Below are 18,812 nucleotides of genomic sequence, written 5' to 3'. Positions count from 1 at the left end.
ATGAAAAAAATAATAAAATTGAAGATACACAAATATACACCAAATTAATATTGAACCCAGCCCCTCTGGACTCGGTGGCAAATGGGAACTGGATTCAGGAGCTGGGAACTGGATTCAAGAGTTTTATGAAACTGGACTCAGGAACACATAAGTTGAGACCCAAGGCAGGAATATCTTGCTGGCCAATTTAGGGTCACCTGTCCTGTCCACTCCTCTCTGCAGATGTGGCCTTTTACTTTCTGCACCCCCGATGTGGCACACCAGATTTAACAGTGACCTTGGTCTGCACAGGATCAAGTCCCTGAGCAAGAGCCTTTCTGCACAGCAATTCTTGGGAGTAAACTCTTCAGTGTTATCACTGCTAGGAGCAGCCACTGTCTGCAGAAACACACTGCGAACTTCAGAAGTTCTGTTCTAACTCAAACCCAGGACACTATGGGAAACATTCACCTTAGATGAGAAGGAAGTTCTGAGAGCTTACAGCAGCAAAGAGCCACCTTGAGTCAAGCTGACGGTAGAAGCCCTATCCCTGGAAACATTCCTGATCAGGCTGGACGGAGCAACCTGATCTAGTTACAAATGGCCCTGCTGACTGCAGGGTGGGGTGGAGTAGGTGACCTTTACAGGTCTCTCCCGACTCTCACCCATTCCATGATTCTGCGAGTCTGACGCCTCATGCAGCTTGTTCTTCCCGCCCGGCAGGGGGCGCCCGCCCCGCACCCATACCATAGAGTCCCGGCCTACACCTCCCTCCGGCAGGGACATGTTCCGCTAACTTCATGATTCCGGCCGAGGTCTCCCACGTGACAGGGGGCTGTGCTTCCCATTGGCTGTGCCGGCGGGGCCGGGGCGCGTGGGGGTCCCGGCGGGTTCCGCACACCTCTAAGTCGTGGCCGTGTCTGTCCGTGCCCGGTTGCCTGTATCTACACGTCCCGTGTGGACTCCTGTGCACCCCTAACTGTGTCGGTGGGAGGGCGCGCTGCCCCCCGGTACCTGTCCCGGGCCGTGCATCGGGTGTGCAGGGCCTTCCTCACAGCCAGCGCTAATTCCCCGTCCCCATTCCGCAGGTCCCGGCTCCGCCATGGAGGGCTTGCTGAGAAGATGGAGGCTCCCAGCGCTGAGCGCCCGGCAGCGCGGCTCTAGGCTCCGGCACGGTGCACCGGGCAGGGCGAAGCGGCTGCTGCTCTCGCAGCTTTTCCAGCCCCTCAACCTACAGGGCGAGGCGGCTGGGGAGGGCAGGGCCGGGGAGCCCACCTGCCGGAGCCAGAAACTGATGCTGCAAGCGGGGCTCATCCACCCCTCCAGCCCTGGCTGCTACTCCTACATGCCGCCCACCGTGCGTGCCATGGAGAAGCTCATCAAGGTGATGGACGAGGAGATGCAGGCCGTGGGTGGGCAGAAGCTGAACATGCCCAGCCTGAGCTCAGCGGAGCTGTGGCGCGCCAGCGGGCGCTGGGATCGGATGGGGCCGGAGCTTTTCCGGCTGGTGGACCGGCACGGCAAGGGCTACTGCCTGGGGCCCACGCACGAGGAGGCCGTGACAGAGCTGGTGGCCGCTCAGAGAAACCTGTCCTACAAGCAGCTGCCGCTGCGCCTCTACCAGGTAAGCAGGAAGTTTCGCGACGAGCCCAAGCCACGCTTCGGGCTGCTGCGCAGCCGGGAGTTCTACATGAAGGACATGTACACCTTCGACGCCTCCAACGAGGCCGCCCGGCACACCTACCACCTGCTGTGCGAGGCCTACCGCAGCCTCTTCGACCGCCTGGGCCTGCCCGTTGTCAAAGTGCACGCGGCCACGGGCACCATTGGTGGCACCATGTCCCACGAATTCCAGCTCCCGGCAGACGTGGGTGAGGACAGGCTGCTCCTGTGCCCAGACGGACACTTTGCAGCCAACGTGGAGACATTAAGTGAGGAGCAAACGGCGTGCCCCACCTGTGGGGGAAAGCTCTCCCAGACGAGAGGGATTGAAGTGGGGCACACATTTTATTTGGGCACCAAGTACTCCTCTGTCTCCAACGCTGTCTTCTACTCCTCTGACAACAAACCCCAGCTGGCAGAAATGGGTTGCTACGGTCTGGGTGTCACCCGCATCCTGGCAGCCTCCATCGAGGTGCTCTCTACAGAGGACAGCATCCGCTGGCCGAGCCTCATTGCACCTTACCAGCTCTGCTTCATTGCCCCCAAGAGAGGCAGCAAGGAGGAGAAGGAGGGAGCTGTGGTGCTGGAGCAAATGTATGATGACCTTGCTGAAGCACTGCCCCACCTCGCTGGTGATTCGGTGCTGGATGACAGGACACAGCTGACCATAGGCAAAAGGCTGAAGGATGCCAACAGGCTGGGCTATCCCTACGTGATCATAGCTGGGAAGAGGGTTTGTGAGGATCCCCCTGTCTTTGAGGTCTGGAATCAGAACACTGGTGAGGTTTTGTTTCTAACCAAGGAAGGTACCATTAAGTTGTTGAGTAAAGTGCAAGTCCCTTAAACTCCTCGTCTCTTGAATCTTATCTTTCCTGCACTAAGTTTAGGATGGTACAGGAAGTTGCATCTGAACATGAGTAAAAACTTCTTTACTGTGAGGGTGACAGAGTGCTGGAACAGGCTGTCCAGAGAGGTTCAGGAGTCTCCTCTGGAGATACTCAAAACTTGCCTGGGTGCAGTCTTGGGAAGCCTGCTGGAGGTGAACCTGCTTTAGCAGGAGCATTGGACTAGATTTCTAGAGCTCCTTTCTAAACCCTACCATTCTGTGATTTGTGATTCTGTAATCTGGTGTTTTGCAACCATGTCAGGGTTGAGCTGGACTCAGCCCACATTCCCCATAGGGCCAGGAGTGTTTCTCTCTCTAGCTGCAGGCCCCTACAAGCTCCTTTTATTGGCACACATAGCCCTGTGCAGCTGTGGATGCATGGGGGTCAGCCCCTTTTTGCCCAGCCATGGCAAACGTGGCCTCTGTTGAGCATACAAAGAGCTGTGGCTGCAGGAAAGGGGTGGGGAGGGCTTTCCCTTGCCCTTTACAGGTGCTGAGTTGTCAGCATGAGGGATTTAAAGGAGAAGGAAGGTGCCTTTCCTCTGTTTGCATCTTGTCTTCGGAGACACTCAGGTTCCATGAAGGTGAATGTTAATTTATAGCAGAATGGTGAACTGGAGCCTTGAAAATGCTGTGGTGCTGTGAATCTGCAGGAATTAGCATGAAGAAAGATGTCAGGGACCTGTACCTCAGCCCTGCAGGTTGGTGCAGCTGACAAGATACCTGGACTTGGGTGGTGGTGGTGTGGTGTTGGGAATGCAGCCTCAGCATGGTAGGAAACGTTTGCAAAACAATTAACCAGGAAACAGAACATCTGGGGACCTGCAAAGCCTGGGGGTAAGGATGATCAGAGGGTTAGAGCACCTCTCCTATGGAGACAGACTGAGAGGGTTGGGGCTGTTCAGTCTGGAGAGGAGGAGGCTCCAAGGAGACCTTATTGTGGCCTTCCAGTATCTGAAGGGGAGCTACAAGAAAGCTGGTGAGGAATTTAGGGTGTCAGGTAGTGATAGGACAGGGGGGGAATGGAGCAAAACTAGAAATGGGGAGATTCAGATTGGATGGTAAGTTCTTCCCCATGAGGGTGGTGAGACACTGGAACAGGTTGCCGAGGGAGGTGGTAGAAGCCTCATCCCTCGAGGTTTTTAAGGCCAGGCTGGATGTGGCTGTGAGCAGCCTGCTGTAGAGTGAGGTGTCCCTGCCCACGGCAGGGGGGTTGGAACTGGATAATCCTTGAGGTCCCTTCCAACCCTAACAATTCTGTGATTCTATGCCCAGGCCATGTTGTTGCTAACTGGCCACAGTCACTTTGTCTTGGAGGGTGGTGACATCCCGTTCCCGGGCCTGAGGGGGTCACCTAGTCCTTTCCCCTGCCCCAGGCAGGATCTGCTCCGCCGGCCATCCCCGTGCAGGCGAGCGGGGGCCGGAGTGCGCCGGTGCGGGAGCTGAGGTAGCGGGGCCGGGCCGGAAGGCGCGGGGCGGGTCCGAGCGGCAGCATGGCGGAGACCGGGGAGGGCGGCGGCGGACCGCGGTACCGGGGAGCCTTCAACTCCGACACCTGGGAGGAGGTGAGGCGCCGGGGCCGGGGGTGCGTGGCGCCGGGCCGGGCTGAGCCGAGGGGACACTGTGTGTCTGCCCGCAGGAGCTGGAGGCCATCCCCATGTTCATGAAGCGGTGCCCGGCTGAGATCGACGCGGCGCGGCAGCCCGACCTGGCCTGCCTGCAGTCCCTCCTGTTCGACGAGGAGCAGAGCCCCGCAGGTGGGCTGCCCGGGCTGGGCTCTGTCCGTCTGCCCCTGCGGCCGTGGCCGGGTGGAGGCTGCTTGGGGTGCCCGTGAGGAGAGCTGCCGCCCGCGCTCAGGTCGTGTCCTCTCCCTCCATCCCCTGCAGAGCTGGCCAAGATGTACAAAAACGAAGGGAACGAGTACTTCAAGGAGAAGGACTACAAGAGAGCTGTGGTGGCCTACAGCGAGGGGCTGAAGAAGAAATGTGAGGACCCCGATCTGAACGCCGTACTGCACACAAACCGAGCGGCTGCGCAGTTCCACCTGGGTAAGGAGCTGTGCCCTATCCTGCCTCCAGGGAAGGGGACTCTGCAGTCTGCCTTTGCCTTTCCTGCCCGCTTTGGGTTTTCTTTTTTCTTGTCATAGAGCATACTAAATAGCTCATTCGTGAGAAAAAGACACTTTGAACCCTGAAGATCTGGCTGAGTTCAGAGCACAGCTGCATGCAGGGGTTGTGCTTTGTTCATTACCTGCTGCTCAAGCCTTGAGCTCCAGGAGAGGGCCAAGCTTTTGGTGCTGAGCAGATTCACGGGGCGATTGGAACTGTGGGGGGATGCCCTGGCCTCAAAAATCTGTTGAAGCAACACATTCTATCACTCTTTGCTGGCCATGTCCTCCTCAAGCATCCACCCACCCTACCACCAGTACCCACACAGCAGGGAAGGGGTTCTTGGCCTCTTAATGCTGTTGTGTGTTGCAAGTGGGAAGTGATTTGTTCACAGTCATGGTTTCTTCTCACCTGCATGGTGGATTCCTGTCCTTTGTCTTGAAAGAGTTGGGGCTGTTCAGTCTGGAGAAGAGAAGGCTCCAAGGACACCTTCTTCTGGCCTTCCAGTATCTGAAGGGGGCTACAGGAAAGCTGGGGAGGGACTTCTTAGGGTATAAGGTAGTGACAGGACTGGGGGGAATGGAAAAAAAATATAAATGGATAGATTCAGATCAGATATTAGAAAGAAATGGTTCACCATGAGGGTGGTGAGACAGTGGAACAGGTGGCCCAGGGAGGTGGTAGAAACACCATCCCTGGAGGTTTTTAAGTCTGGATGTGGCTGTGAGCAACCTGCTCTAGTGTGAGGTGTCCCTGCCCATGGCAGGGGTGTTGGAACTGGATGATGCTTGAGGTCCCTTCCAATCCTAAAAATTCTATGATTCTATGATTCTTGCTCTAAGTTTGCTCCATTCTTCCTTTGCTCACCTCACAGTGAGTGAATCACAGTCTCCACATAAGCTGTTTTGTTACCTTGAGATCTAGTTGGATTTTAAACATAAGCGAAAGGTTCTGAGCAGTTTTGCTTCCTCTGTAGGTAACTACCGCTCTGCTCTCAACGATTCCATCCAAGCCAGAAGACTGAAGCCCACCCATCTCAAAGCAATCATCAGAGGTAAGAGCTAAAGGACTAAAGGTCACAGAATCACAGAAACATTCAGGCTGGAAAAGACCCTCAGGATCACCAAGTCCAACCAAGAACCCTACTCCACAAGGCTCACCCCTAAACTGTAGCCCCAAGCACCACATCCAAACCACCTTTAAACACATCCAGGGTTGGTCACTTTACCCCCTCCATGTGAAGGCTATTCCAATCCCTGACCACTCTTTCCATGGAGAATTTTTTCCTACTGTCCAGTCTAAACCTACCCAGTGGCAGCTTAAGGCCATTCCTTCTTGTTCTATTGCTAATTACCTGTGAGAAGAGACCAGCAACCAGCCTCTCCACAACCTCGTTTCAGGTAGTTGTAGACTCAGGTAGTGAGGTCTCCCCTCAGCCTCCTCTTTCCCCAGCTCTTTCAGTCGCTCTTCATCAGATTTATTCTCGAGGAACATTGTTTTGAAACAGCTTTGCAGTGGTAGTTTTGCTTAGGATGTTGTTACTGTTACAAACCCTGGAGCAGACTGTGGTTGGCTATTGCTTTGTTTCCCTGCCTGTTTCTGTGTGTTAACAAAGACTTTATAAACCTTAAAATTGCTGTGAGTGGGCATCAGGCTTGGTGTTTGAACAGCATTCATTTCAGAAAAGTAAAGTGGTTTCTGTAGGAGGCTTTTTTCCCTCTTGTTATTGCTGTTTCTCCCCAAAACAGAGCTCTGTGTTTTGCTTTGGATTTTGGGTCAAACCACTAATTTTTTTGGCTCCTGAATCTGCCAAAGAGTCATTGGACCTCTTTCTGTAGAGCACAGCACAACTTTGTCTGTATTATTGTGTTATTGACCATGCTAGTTTTTGGAGGGTTGTATATTTTTTCTCCAGCATTCCTCACTCCATGAAAATCACCACTTTATTTTTTTCCTTTATGAGCCTAACAATGTTGTGTTCATTATAATCATAGACATCATAAAGCTTTTTTGGTTGGAAGAGACCTTTAAGATCATCAAGTCCAACCATTAAGCCAATACTAGCAGGTCGTTACTAAAGCCTGTCCCTCAATCAGTAAAATCAACATTTTACTTGGAGCAGACACTTCCAGTATCATTCTGCTGATTTCTGTGACTAAAGGAGCAAATGTGACAAGAAATATTTCAGATTTTCTTCTCAGCTGACCTGCTGGAAGCCTGCAGTCAAACATGACACTTAAAGACAATAGCTTGTGCTGCTGGATATGCCTCTGGAAAGCAGAAGGGCTGATGCTGTCTTTATAAGCACCATTCTTGAGTGTAAGTTGTACACTGAAAACCTTCATCCTTCCAGGAGCCCTCTGCCACATGGAGCTGAAGAACTTCTCTGAAGCAATAGCATGGTGTGAGGATGGCTTGCTAATAGATTCCAAAGAGAAAAAGCTTGTGGAAACAAGAGCTAAAGCTGACAAATTGAAGGTAACTATTAAGGCAGTTGAGCATTTACCAATTCTTGTCACCTGCTCTGTGTTGAGAAGCACTTTGGGATTCTTGGTTGGAGTGTGCTCCGTACAAGTTTCTGGGCAGTACAATATCCCCAGGCAGAACTGAGTGGTGCTTCCACATCGTGTGTGGTTGTTGAGATATGGGAGAGAAAGAGCCAGAGGGGACCCTCCTGGAGATGGGAATGGATTTCTCCACTCCTTGGCAGCACAGGGTAGCGATGGGCATTGACCTGCTTGTGTGCAACCTTGTCTTATGTGTAGCGAGCTGAGGAGCGGGATGCAAGGAGAGCAAAGGTGATGGAGAAGAAGGAGCAGTGTCAAAAGGAAATCTTGCTTGCAGCAATAAAGGTGGGTTTGTGGGGTTTGTTTTCCTGGGGTGTTTTATTTTGCTTTCTATCACAGTATATCAGGTTGGAAGGGACCTCCAGAGATCATCCAGTCCAACCCCCCTGCCAGAGCAGGATCACTTAGGGTAGTCCACACAGGAATGCATCCAGGTGGATTTTGAAAGTCTCCAGAGAAGGAGATTCCACAACCCCCCTGGGCAGCCTGTTCCAGTGCTCTGTCACTCTCACTGTAAAGAAGTTTCTCCTCATGTTGAGGTGAAATCTTCTATGTTCAAGTCTGAACCCATTGTTCCTTGTCTTACCACTGTGAACCACCAAAAAGAGCCTGGCCCCCTCCACTTGACACCCACCCCTCAGATACTGATAGACATTGATCAGATCCCCTCTCAGTCTGTCCTCTTTGTCTCTGAGAGATTTTGCTCACACACAGGTTTTAGGGGCTAGAGCCAAAAAAATTGGGGGTAAGACCACAATTCTCCCTGTCTGCACAGCTCTACCTATTTCCATATTTCAGGTGGCAACTGTTAATGCAGAATATGAACACAGTGTTAGGAGATGCACTGAGCATCCGAGAGAGGTCTCCAGCACACTGGGCCAATGAACTTTGCTTTACTTCAGAGGATAGAAGATAACCATCCAGTAGTGTGGAGGAGAGAATCAGTCCTGGATCCTCTCCTTAATGTTTGAGCTACTTTTAAGTATTTTTAGGTTAGGTAAAGTTGGATCTCCTGCTCTGCAGTTGTCTTTCCAAAGACAAGTGTGAGCTTTCTTCAGTTCTCTGATAAAGTGGATGTTTTCAGGAGCTGGGATGTGGAGTTGTACCCTGAAGTTATGCCTGCTAGGTCCCAAAGGAGAAGATTTCAGATGCTTCCCTTTCCCCACATTCTGTCAGGCTCTTTTCTCAGCATGAAGGCTCCTCTGGGTTCCCACCTCTCCTCTGTCTTATGAGGAGACTGGGGTGTCTGGCTGAGGTTCTGGATTCTACAGGGAAGACCAGTCACCTGCTACTGCAGGAAGGCTTTTGGTAGCATGTTTAAGAGCTGACTCATGAAGAGTTGACACAATTTGTCCTTTTACTGACTGCAGATTTTCACTCTCACTCTCCCCACCATACCTGTTTGTGTTTTGGTCAAGGTTTTTATTTTTCCCTTCCTGCCCTTCAGGAAAGAAACATCAAGCTGGTTCTTGAGCCTTCAAATGAAGAAGAGGAAATATCGGATGGCCTGGCTGAGATATCCTTAGATGGGTTCCACTCTGGCAATGCCACGGGGGCCAAGGTGCACTTAGATGCTGATGGCAACCTGAACTGGCCTGTCCTCTTTCTGTACCCTGAGCACGAGCAAACAGACTTCATTGCAGCTTTCCATGAGAACTCCAGGTGAGTGCACTGTCAGCAGCACTCTTGCAGAAAGGAGGTGTTGGAGAAGATGAGAACAGACAGCAAGGGATGCACTGCCATGCTAATGAAGTGGCGCCAGATTGCTCATCTCCTAGCTGGCCCTGCTTTGCAGCAGGAGGCTGTAGCAGGTGACCTCCCAAGGTCCTTTCCAACCTCAATTATTCTGTGACTTACAGATGCAGCTTTAAAATGTGACAGGAAAATGCTGTGAGGGGCCAAATATGATGCTGCAGAGAAACAGGTCTGAGGCAAGGGGCTTGCAGGGGGAGCACAGACCAGTAGCCAACAATAGAGGTGACCCCTCCACACACATGGATTTCAGAGGGTTGCTAAGCTGCTGTCTCAAAGCCCTCCAAATATGGGAGTTTTGGAAAGAGGATTAAACTTAGAAACTCTAACTGGCTTCCAAAAGGGACCTCTTGTAACCACCAGCTGGCTCCATGGTTTCCTTAGGGCTTACAGCAGGCCTGACTGGAGTGCTGCAGACCTTTCAGGCTATGAGCCAAGGTGAGAGTTGCACTTTTCGTGATGGTTAACTTCAGTTTCTGCTCTTGCAAGGTTAAACAAACTTGGAATGTGTTGCTTTTATTTTATGTGGGGAGATGATGCATTCCTCAGACCTACTAATAAGTTTAGGACTGCAAAATTCCTGTGCCAACAGATTGGTAAAGCTGTGATCCTTGTATGGCAGCAATCACTACACCTTTTCATGACCAAAAGAAGTGAAAAAAGGCTTCTTAAATTGGCCACCAACACTCTTGGAGTACCAAAATAAACAAGCCTCTGACACACCAGCATGCTGTCAGCTCTGATGAAGTGTGGGACCATGTAGAAGGAAAGAAAAAAATCAATTTTAGGTTAAAAGCAGGCAGTTTATTTTGACATCTTTATCAGTGTGGAAATGAAAAGTTAAAAATAATTGGCTGCTGCACTGCTCAAGTTTGAAACTGGTGCTAGAAGTTACAGCAGGGTCTCAGTGTCATTGGGAAAGGGATGAGTTGGAAGGGAAGAAGCAGTTGGTGATCTAAACTTAATTCCAGGTTTGGTGGCTAGCTTGCTGATGTATTTTTGCCACCATTCAAGTGGAACTGTACAAATCACTGAAGCTGAACACCTTGTCTAAGCTAACCAAGTGAATTTTGGCTTTCCAGGTTTATTGACCATTTAATGGTGATGTTTGCTGAGTTACCTCCTTGGGATGTAGAAAGAAAATACCTTCCCAGCAATCTGGAGGTGAGAAGTTTGAGTTTCCTTCTCTTTCAGGGTGGTTGTGGTTTGGTTTGGTTTCCTTTTCTGGAGTGAGAATATAGCCAGGTTTGAGTGTATGAAAGCAATGCCTTCATTACTTGTTTACCATGTCTGGATGGGAAATAAGGATCTGGAGAGCTGCACTCACTTGGAAACTCAAATACTTTCTGGATGTGCTGACAGGGACACAGAATTCATTGATGAAAATGAAGGTTCTTTGTCTGCCACTGACAGTGGTAGACAGTCCAGTTCTGGTGTCCCCATCATGAGAAGAACACAGAGCTGTTGGAGTGAGTCCAGAGGAGGCCACAAAGATGAGCCAAGGGCTGGAGCACCTCTGCTGTGAGGATAGGCTGAGGGAGCTGGGGGTGTTCAGCCTGGAGAAGAGAAGACTGCTTCCCAATAGCTGAAGGAATCCTACAGGAAGGCTGCATAGGGACTTCTCCTGAGGGTGTCTAGAGACAGGACAGGGGGGAATGGTTTGAAGCTGAGGGATAGCAGGGTTAGACTGGAGCTTAGGAAGAAGTTCTTTAGTAGGAGGGTGGTGAGACTCTGGAATAAGCTGCCCAGGAAGGTTGTGGATGCTTCCTGTTTGGAGTTGTTGAAGGCCAGGTTGGATGAGGCCTTGAGCAGCTGAGTCTAGTTGAGAGGTGTCCCTGCCCATGGCAGAGAGATTGGAGGAGATGATCTCTGAGGTCCCTTCCGACCTGAACTATTCTATGACATATTTGGCCGAATGCATTTATAAATATTGCTCAGATTCTCATCTTTGTAGTGATAATTAAGATTTAGAGCATCAGGCTGTAGGCTGTCAGCTTTTTTCAACTGCATTAGGAAGTTGCTTGATACAGATAAGAAACTGTTATTAAAACCCAGGTTCTTTTCAGGACTTAATGGGTTGTACTCAAACACTTCATCCCATCAGGCCAACAAAATGTCAGTTTAGACTATAGCAGAGGTGGGATGTGAATTCACAGGATCACAGTACATTAGGGGTTGGAAGGGACCTCCAGAGATCATCCAGTCCAACCCCCCTGCCAAAGCAGCATCACCCAGGGTAGTCAGCACAGGAATGCATCCAGGCAGGTTTTGAAAGTCTCCAGAGAAGGAGACTCCACAACCTCCCTGGGCAGCCTGTTCCAGTGCTCTGTCACCCTCACTGTAAAGAAGTTTCTCCTCATGTTGAGGTGAAATCCTCTATGTTCAAATTTGTATTCATTATTCCTTGTCTTATTACTGTGCCCAAAGAGCCTGGCCCCCTCCACTTGACAGCCTCCCCTCAGATATTGATAGACATTGATCAGATCCCTTCTCAGTCTTCTCCAGACTAAAGAGCCCCAGGGCTCTGAGAGATGCTCAGGTCCCCTAATCATCCTCGTAGCTCTCCATTGGATTCTCTTCAGCAGGTCTCTGTCTCTCTAGAACTGGGGAGCCCAAAACTGGACACAGTATTGCAAGGTGTGGTCTCACCAGGGCAGAGTAGAGGGGGAGAAGAACCTCCCTAGACTTGCTGGACACACTTTTTTTGGTGCACCCCAGGATCCCTTTGGCTCTCTTGACCACAAGAGCACATTGCTGTCCCATGCAAAACTTGCTGTCCACCAGCACTTCAAGGTCTTTCTTCGTGGAGCTGCTTTCCAGCAGGGCAGCCTCTAACCTGTCCTGGTACCTGAATTGGTTGTGGCTGCAAGAGGTTCTGAAAAGTGTTCAGCAGGTGGATGCAAATGTTTATTCCTCATTTTACACTTGAGTGTCACCAGGTGCCAGGCCTCAGTGCAGCCCTTAGTGCAGTGAGCAGCCAGGTTCAGAAGGACAGTGGCTGTGTACTTGACCTTGGAATTAAAGCTCTGCATGTGCAGTCTAAGGCACAGTTGCTGAATTAGAATCTCAGATCTACTCTGTTTGGTCAGGTACTTTTAAACCTGCTCAGTTTAGAATTGGAATCACAGAATTAAGCAGGTTGGAAAAGACCTTTGAGATCATCAAGTCCAACCTATCACCCAACACCATCTAATCAACTAAACCATGGCACTGAGTGCCTCATCCAGGCTTGTTTTAAACACTTCCAGGGATGGTGACTCCACCACCCCCCTGGACAGCACGTTCCAATGGCCAATCTCTCTTTCTGGGAAGAATTTCTTCCTCACATCCAGCCTAAACCTCCCCTGGTGCAGCTTAAGATTGTATCCTCTCATTCTGTCACTGTTGCATAGGAGAAGAGACCAACCCCCACCTGGCTACAACCTCTCTTCAGGTAGTTGTAGAGAGCAATAAGGTCTCCCCTGAGCCTCCTCTTCTCCAGGCTAAACAATCCCAGCTCCCTCAGCTTTTCCTCATAGGGCTCATAAGGGAAAAGCGGGGAACTAAATATGAGAAACAAGGATGTTGGGAAAAAAAAAAAACATGAGTTGTTGTTTAGAGGGGGTAACAAGCCTGAGGAAAAATGAAATCCAAACCCAATCAAAAAGCATGCAGGAACACAGGTCAAAATGTTAGAAAGGGAGGAATTCAAGTTAGCCTCTTGCCAAAGCATAACAGAGAACATGAGGTCCACTCAGAGCAGCGCCAGTCTGTCTCTAAAGGTAGCATTGAAAAGTTGCTGTTACAAATGCACTGCCCCAGGTCTCTCACCTCTGTAAGAACAGATCAGCATGTCAGCCAGGTGATCAAACTTTGGATTGGATAAGCTCATGCCACTGCTGTGTTTCCCCTGTCAAAAGGCAGCGCACAGATTTGCTTTGCTCCTCTGTAAAGCACAAGAGCAGGCAGTGTGTTTTGCTTTCCTGCTGCCACTGCCAGAGGAAGCTACACTGGTTAGGATAGGGGGAAAACTTGGAATTTCCACACCGCTGAAGCTGGCACCCACACAATGGGTTCCAGCTCCACAAGTTTGATAAACCTCTAGCAGATACGCTGTTAATGGATTTGGTAGTTTCCTTCACATTCCTTAGGTGTGTAATAACCCTCCTTCTTTTTTTTTTCTTTTTCAGCTCTACTTTGAAGATGAAGATAGAGCAGAAATGTACGAGCTGAACCCAGGCCACACCTTGCTACAGGCGCTGCAGCACAAAAGGTGAGGTTGTAGCTGTTCATGTCCAGAGAGAGCACAAGGGCAAAACGAAGTGTGAACTTTGGGCTTCTAGTGCAGTTTGTTCTCTGATTTAATAGTCCTAACTCTTCTCTGGTTTAGAAGTCCTGTCTCTAGGAGGTGTAAAGTGTATGGATTTCATGCCTGGCTTTAGTGACTTCCATACTTTTTTTTTTCTCCTCCCCCCCCCAAAAAAAAAAAATGAACGACTCTTTCCAGGACTGGGTGGGAGATAGGAAGGGGAGTTGGGCTACACCCAAGCAGCAGCACAGAAGGACAGTTTCAGCTCCCATCTGCAGAGTACTACTTTAAAACCCCAAGAGCAGCAGCAGCTTATAAAGAGAGGATATGGAAGGTTAACAATTCTCTCACTGTTAATAACACTGCGTGAGCAGTGCCCAGCACAGCATATACTGCACAGTTTCACTCTGAAACAGACTTTAAAATGCTGGGCAACTATTGAGAGAGAAGAATTTGCTGTTTGGGCAGCCAAAAAAAGTTGCTGTGAAGTCTGTGCTGTTAAATTGCACCATTTTGTATCTGGCTGGAGAAGGCCTGCAGCACAGCGCCAGGGGCTTGGTCTGTCGCAGTGGGAGCAGAGCTCTGGGTCTGCTGCTGGGCTCTGTCTGAGCTGTCACTCCATAAAACTCAGCAGCATTCAGAAAGCCTCAGATTTCAAGCTGTAAGGGCAGCTGCAAAAGAAACCTCCTTGCAGAGGGAGAGGAACAGATTTAATTAGAAGTAGCTGTTGGGAGAGAAATTGATTCACAAACCAGTCCTGCTCGGATGTGCACAGCCCTGGTCAGCAAAAGGCTTCCCACCAGCCCTGGGGGAGATTGGCCCTTCTGTGGGGGCAGGAAGTACCTTGCTTTGCACGACAGTTGGCCAGCTACAAGGAAACCAAAGGACTCCTTTTAATCTTTGCAGGTATTTTGTGAAAGCTGGGACCCCAACAGTTTTGGCGCTTGTAAAGCACTCTCCTTTCTCCAAGAAGTATTTCAGCGGCAAGAAGGTTCATCGGCTGTCATGAGCAGGAGTGAAACAAGGAATCCTCTGCAAGAGGCTGCTGGTTGGCATCCCAGCTGCAGCCTGCAAGCTCCTGCTGGAGCAAAAACCCCTTGCACACTTCAGAGGAGAAGTAATCTTGGCACACAGGGAAGCTTCCAGGAAAGCAGTACAGGAGAATGAAGGACTTACCAGAGGGGATTATTTGTTTAAAAAGAAACCCAGATGGCTTGCAGAAGGTCTTCTCTAGTGCAGGCTGCATGTGGGTTTGAAATAAACCTGAAGCAGTGCCAAACACTGGCTGCAGTTGAAGCAACAGCAGCTGGGGATGTGCTTACTTACCTGTGACAAATCACTGATTGCCTTGGAGGTGGCCTGTAGCTGCTGGGTTTTAACAGCAGTGGTCTGGGGAGATACCTGCCTTAGTGTAGCAGGCTGGATGCAGTCAGATTCCTGCCTGGCATGAGCAGCTGCTAGGTTTTCACCACTTGGCTCTGCTGCTGGCCAGGGTAAAGTAGAGCCCTTGGTTTGGAGCAGTGTTTTACTGGCCCTTTTTACTACCTGACTGACTGTCCTTTAGAACCTGGAAATAAAGCTGTCTATTTTAAATAGACTGACTTCTGCCCACTAAATGGGACAGTAACTCTGCTCACCTCATGAAACACTACAGGAGAATGACCAACAGCAACTCAAAACCCACACACAACAGCCTTGTCCCCTGCCCTGACTGTTTCAGCCAACAGCCATGTTCTGTGCTTCTGTACTAGCTTTCAGCATTTAATTACAAGCAATTCTAAGTCTCTCCTTTCTCCTTCTTCTGCAGTCTCTCTCTCACTGCAGCTTTGGCCACATCTAACGCACAGGGCATTAAAAAGCTGCTGAGCCATAGACACTCCTGCTTAGATCAGGGAGGAGTTTTCTCATGCCAGAGCTGGGTTTAGACAGACCTGAAGAAATCATTTCCTATTCCCTAACTTTCTGCACCATGCACAAATACAGTTCAAAGTATCTCCATCTGAGGATGAGGGCATTTAATCTCAAAGCTCAGGGTAACTTCACACCAAGGCAACAGGATGTGGCTCCCTTTGCCCAGAGTGCTGCTTCTGCCCAGCCAGCCTTCCCCTGGCGTCATCCTGTTCTCACAGGGCAGGGAGAGCAGCAGCCAGGTAGTAGAGGTTCAGACCGTTACACACAATGCAGCAGAAGTTGCAGAGGGAAGAGAGAGCATGGTAGAAGGTGAGCTCCTGGGACAGCTGCTTGTAGGTGGGGTTGGAGGCAGGCAGCTGCTGGCAGGACTGGTGGGTGGCTGGGCCGAGGCTGTGGGTAAGCTCCATGAGGTGCATGGCTGCCACCGTGTCAGAGGTGACCCTCCTGAACCACTGTGTGTTCAGCACTGAGGCAGCCACACAAACAAAGAGGACGAGCTGCAGGGAGCAAAGCTTGCTATGAGTATCTCATACATGGTGTCACAGTGCCACAGTATATTAGAGGTTGGAAGGGACCTCCAAAGATCATCGTGTCCAATCCCCCCTGCCAGAGCAGGATCACCCAGGGTAATCTGCTCAGGAATGCATCCAGGTGGATTTTGAATATGTCCAGACAAGGAGATTCCACAATCTCTCTGGGCAGCCTGCTCCAGTGCTCTGTCACTCTCACTATAAAGAAGTTTCTCCTCATGTTGAGCTGAAACCTTCTATGTTCAAGTTTGAACCTGTTGTTCCTTGTCTTATCACTGTGCACCACCCAAAGGAGCTTGGCCCCCTCCACTTGACACCCACCCCTCAGATATTGATAGACATTGATCAGATCCCCTCTCAGTCTTCTCAAAACTAAATAACCCCATGCATAGTGGTTACATTTCTCTCTCCCCCCAGTCCCCTGCAATCTGGATGGTAGCTGGTTTCTTTTAACCAAAGCCACATGTGGACCTCATCACCACCCTGCAAAGCAGCCTCAGTGGAACAAAGCAGAGTGGGACCACGAGGAGGAAAGGGTTTGGGCTACAAGCAGCTCGTGTTTTAAACTGGGAGGCTTACCTGGGTCTGTTGTTCATTGCTGAGCAGCTCGCTGGGGTGGTGCATGGTAAATAGGGCAAGGCTGAAGAAGGCACAAGCAGAGCTGATGTGGAAGTAGTAGGGGAAGAGCTTGAGCTGGATGAAGCTGAAGGTGCAGCGAGGGAGATGGCTGCTCATCACAAACCCTGCAGGAGGGGAGAGCAACTAGCTCCTGGGGCAGGCCCCAGCCCTAGGCCTTCCTGCAAGGCAGAGAATCACAGCAGCCTGCACAGACTGCAACCTACCAGCCAGGAGGTGGAAAGGCAAAGCAGGTGCAGCAGTTTGATGGTGGTGGAGGCCTCTGCATCCCTCACCATGGTGTCTGGCTGAGGACTGGTACCTCCATGGCAGCCAAGCCACCCTCAGATTTGGTGCTGAGTTGATGTTGCTGCTGTCACCTTGCTGGATCCAGCACACACAGTTTAGCTTCACAAGGCTGCTGGTTCAGGAAGAGCTTTGGAGCTGACAGGGCCCCAGCCCCACCACCAGGTGCCCACCTGGGCTGCAAACCTGACTTTCGAGCCCCTTTTGTCTCGGGGGCAGGGCACTGCATCAGCACCTGGTAACCAGCCCTCTTGGGTGGGCTTTCAGCAAAGTCCAGCCAGAGCTGCAGCTGACCCCTGGCAGCAGGAGCAAGCAGAAAATCAACAGGAAAGGGAAAGGAAAAGCCCTGACAAACATGCCTGCCCATGCTGCAGGCACCAAAGAAGCCTCTTGGGAGAAGTCTCCCATCTGAAACCAGCAACAGCTCTTGCACATTGGAACCAAAAAGCCTGAGGGTTTGAAGCAGGGGTGGCTCCCAGGCCCACCTTGCTGCCCCAGGCCCCAGCATGGCACAAGCATGAGAGCAAGGGGCAGCAGTGGGTGGAAGGAGGCTTAGAGGGAGCTGCCTGCTCCGTTACAGGGAGTGCTTTGGAAATTAATTAAAACAAAGCTGCTGGGAGCAGCCCATCAATTCTGCCTGCTGCTTATTCCTCCTCCTCCTCCCCTCGGCTGGCTGCCTTAAGGCATGAATTACAGCAGGGGCAGCCTCCAGAGAGACATTACATCCCACTCCCCTGCAAAAAAGACACATATACTCTGTGATTTTTAGATACCAGTTCCAATGTTTTTATTTAGACTTCTGCCAACTCAGGGCCTTGAAACCTTCCCATGATGGCATCATGTCCTGGGAAAGGCACTCAGATCCTACCTGGAGTACTGGCCTGCAAATCCCCAGCTCTCTTCATGGCCTTTGCTTTGCCAAAAGTTTCTTTTGGCTTTTCTGGCATAATTCCTTGCTCCATCCTCCCACAGCCCTGTCCACTGCACCATGGCAGGGTGCATTGGTGGGGCTTTGATCCCTACATGATGCTGTGCAGGAATCATAGAATTGTTAGGGTTGGAAGGGACCTCAAGGATCATCCAGTTCCAACCTCCCTGCCATGGGCAGGGACACCTCACACTGGAGCAGGTTGCTCACAGCCACATCCAGCCTGGCCTTAAAAACCTCCAGGGATGAGGCTTCCACCACCTCCCTGGGCAACCTCTTCCAGCAGCGATGGGCACAGCAGGCAGCTGGCACAGAGCCCTCCCACTTCTGGGGTCCCAGATCTGCCTCTCTCTGCAGGAATTAGCAGCCAAGAGCAGTAAGGCAGCTGGGTGCTTCCGTGCAGAGGAGGCTTGCTCAAAGCAGGGGGTAGCAGTGTGCCAGGATTTCTTTTTTTTTTAAAAGAAAAGAAGAAAAATAGTGACTGATTGCTAAACTGGCCCCAGAGTGATGCATTTGGTGTGGAGGGCTCTAGGAATGGCTGATAAGGACAGGCTGCTCCCAACTGCCTCCAACCACCAGCCAGCAGAACCCTTCTCCTTGGGAGGTGGCTGTGGGATGAGGCAGCTGGAGATGGGTACTCGTCCAGGGAATGTCCAAGCTACCCAATTCTGCTGTCCACCACTCCCTCACCGTTCCGTCCAGCAGAGTAAACTGCAGGACCACGTTTTTTTTCCCAGCCTGCACATAAAGCAAAAGGTACTTCACACCCTCGCAGCTCCCTGCTGTGCTCCCATCCATTTCCTCTTGCCTCCGGGTCTCTCCTGCTCCGTCACCCTGCGCCCGTATCCAGGGCTGCCCGGTTCAAAGCAGACAGGAGAAGCAGGGGTCAGTTAAAGTTTAATGCTTAGGTGAATGCACTTAAGTCAATCAGCAGCCATTTCTAAAGATAAGCAGAAGGGATGGCTCGCATCCCGGGGATAGAAAAGCAGGATTTCTCCGAGCCTAGGAGATGAGAGGGCTCTCCAGAGAGAGAATGTTTCGTACCACGCTCAGCTGGAGACTGCTTTATCTTCTAGTGAGAGTGCAGCAGGGGGTGGTCAGGGCAGCGCTACGCCAAGCTTCACGCAGAGATGCTTATGATCAGAGAGACGGCAGAGATGAGGAGCTTATGGCTCCTCCGGGGGTCGGAGCTGCCAGGCTCCTTCTGTTTGTAAACCTGGTGGGTAGCAAAGGATCTTTCTAGGGACTGGGCGTTGCAGAAGGTGCCTAGAAAAGACCCG

The 18,812-nt window shown here is 51.0% G+C and overlaps 3 protein-coding genes across 3 annotated transcripts; 2 read left to right on the top strand and 1 right to left on the bottom strand.

The window, feature by feature from the left end:
* The first annotated feature begins 1,081 nt into the window (after positions 1 to 1,081).
* On the top strand, positions 1,082 to 2,485 carry PARS2 (prolyl-tRNA synthetase 2, mitochondrial). Its single transcript, XM_054384598.1, has one exon. The coding sequence runs from the start codon at positions 1,082 to 1,084 to the stop codon at positions 2,483 to 2,485; it is 1,404 nt and encodes a 467-aa protein (XP_054240573.1).
* Positions 2,486 to 4,020: 1,535 nt separating this feature from the next.
* Positions 4,021 to 14,532, top strand: TTC4 (tetratricopeptide repeat domain 4). Its single transcript, XM_054384280.1, has 10 exons — positions 4,021 to 4,092; positions 4,167 to 4,284; positions 4,414 to 4,575; positions 5,612 to 5,689; positions 6,989 to 7,113; positions 7,401 to 7,487; positions 8,650 to 8,864; positions 10,037 to 10,118; positions 13,124 to 13,206; positions 14,149 to 14,532. Exons 1-10 carry the CDS (start codon positions 4,021 to 4,023, stop codon positions 14,249 to 14,251), a joined length of 1,125 nt encoding a protein of 374 aa, XP_054240255.1. The 3' UTR covers positions 14,252 to 14,532.
* Positions 14,533 to 15,365: 833 nt separating this feature from the next.
* Positions 15,366 to 16,597, bottom strand: TMEM205 (transmembrane protein 205). Its single transcript, XM_054384585.1, has 3 exons — positions 16,509 to 16,597; positions 16,263 to 16,443; positions 15,366 to 15,650 (listed from the first exon to the last, which is right to left on the bottom strand). Exons 1-3 carry the CDS (start codon positions 16,595 to 16,597, stop codon positions 15,366 to 15,368), a joined length of 555 nt encoding a protein of 184 aa, XP_054240560.1.
* Positions 16,598 to 18,812: the final 2,215 nt, after the last annotated feature.

This window comes from Indicator indicator, chromosome 10, assembly GCF_027791375.1.
Source record: "Indicator indicator isolate 239-I01 chromosome 10, UM_Iind_1.1, whole genome shotgun sequence".
In the NCBI taxonomy this organism is placed as follows: domain Eukaryota; kingdom Metazoa; phylum Chordata; class Aves; order Piciformes; family Indicatoridae; genus Indicator; species Indicator indicator.
The sequence above is the reverse complement of the archived record's forward strand: the minus strand, read 5'-3'. Positions and strand labels throughout refer to the sequence as shown.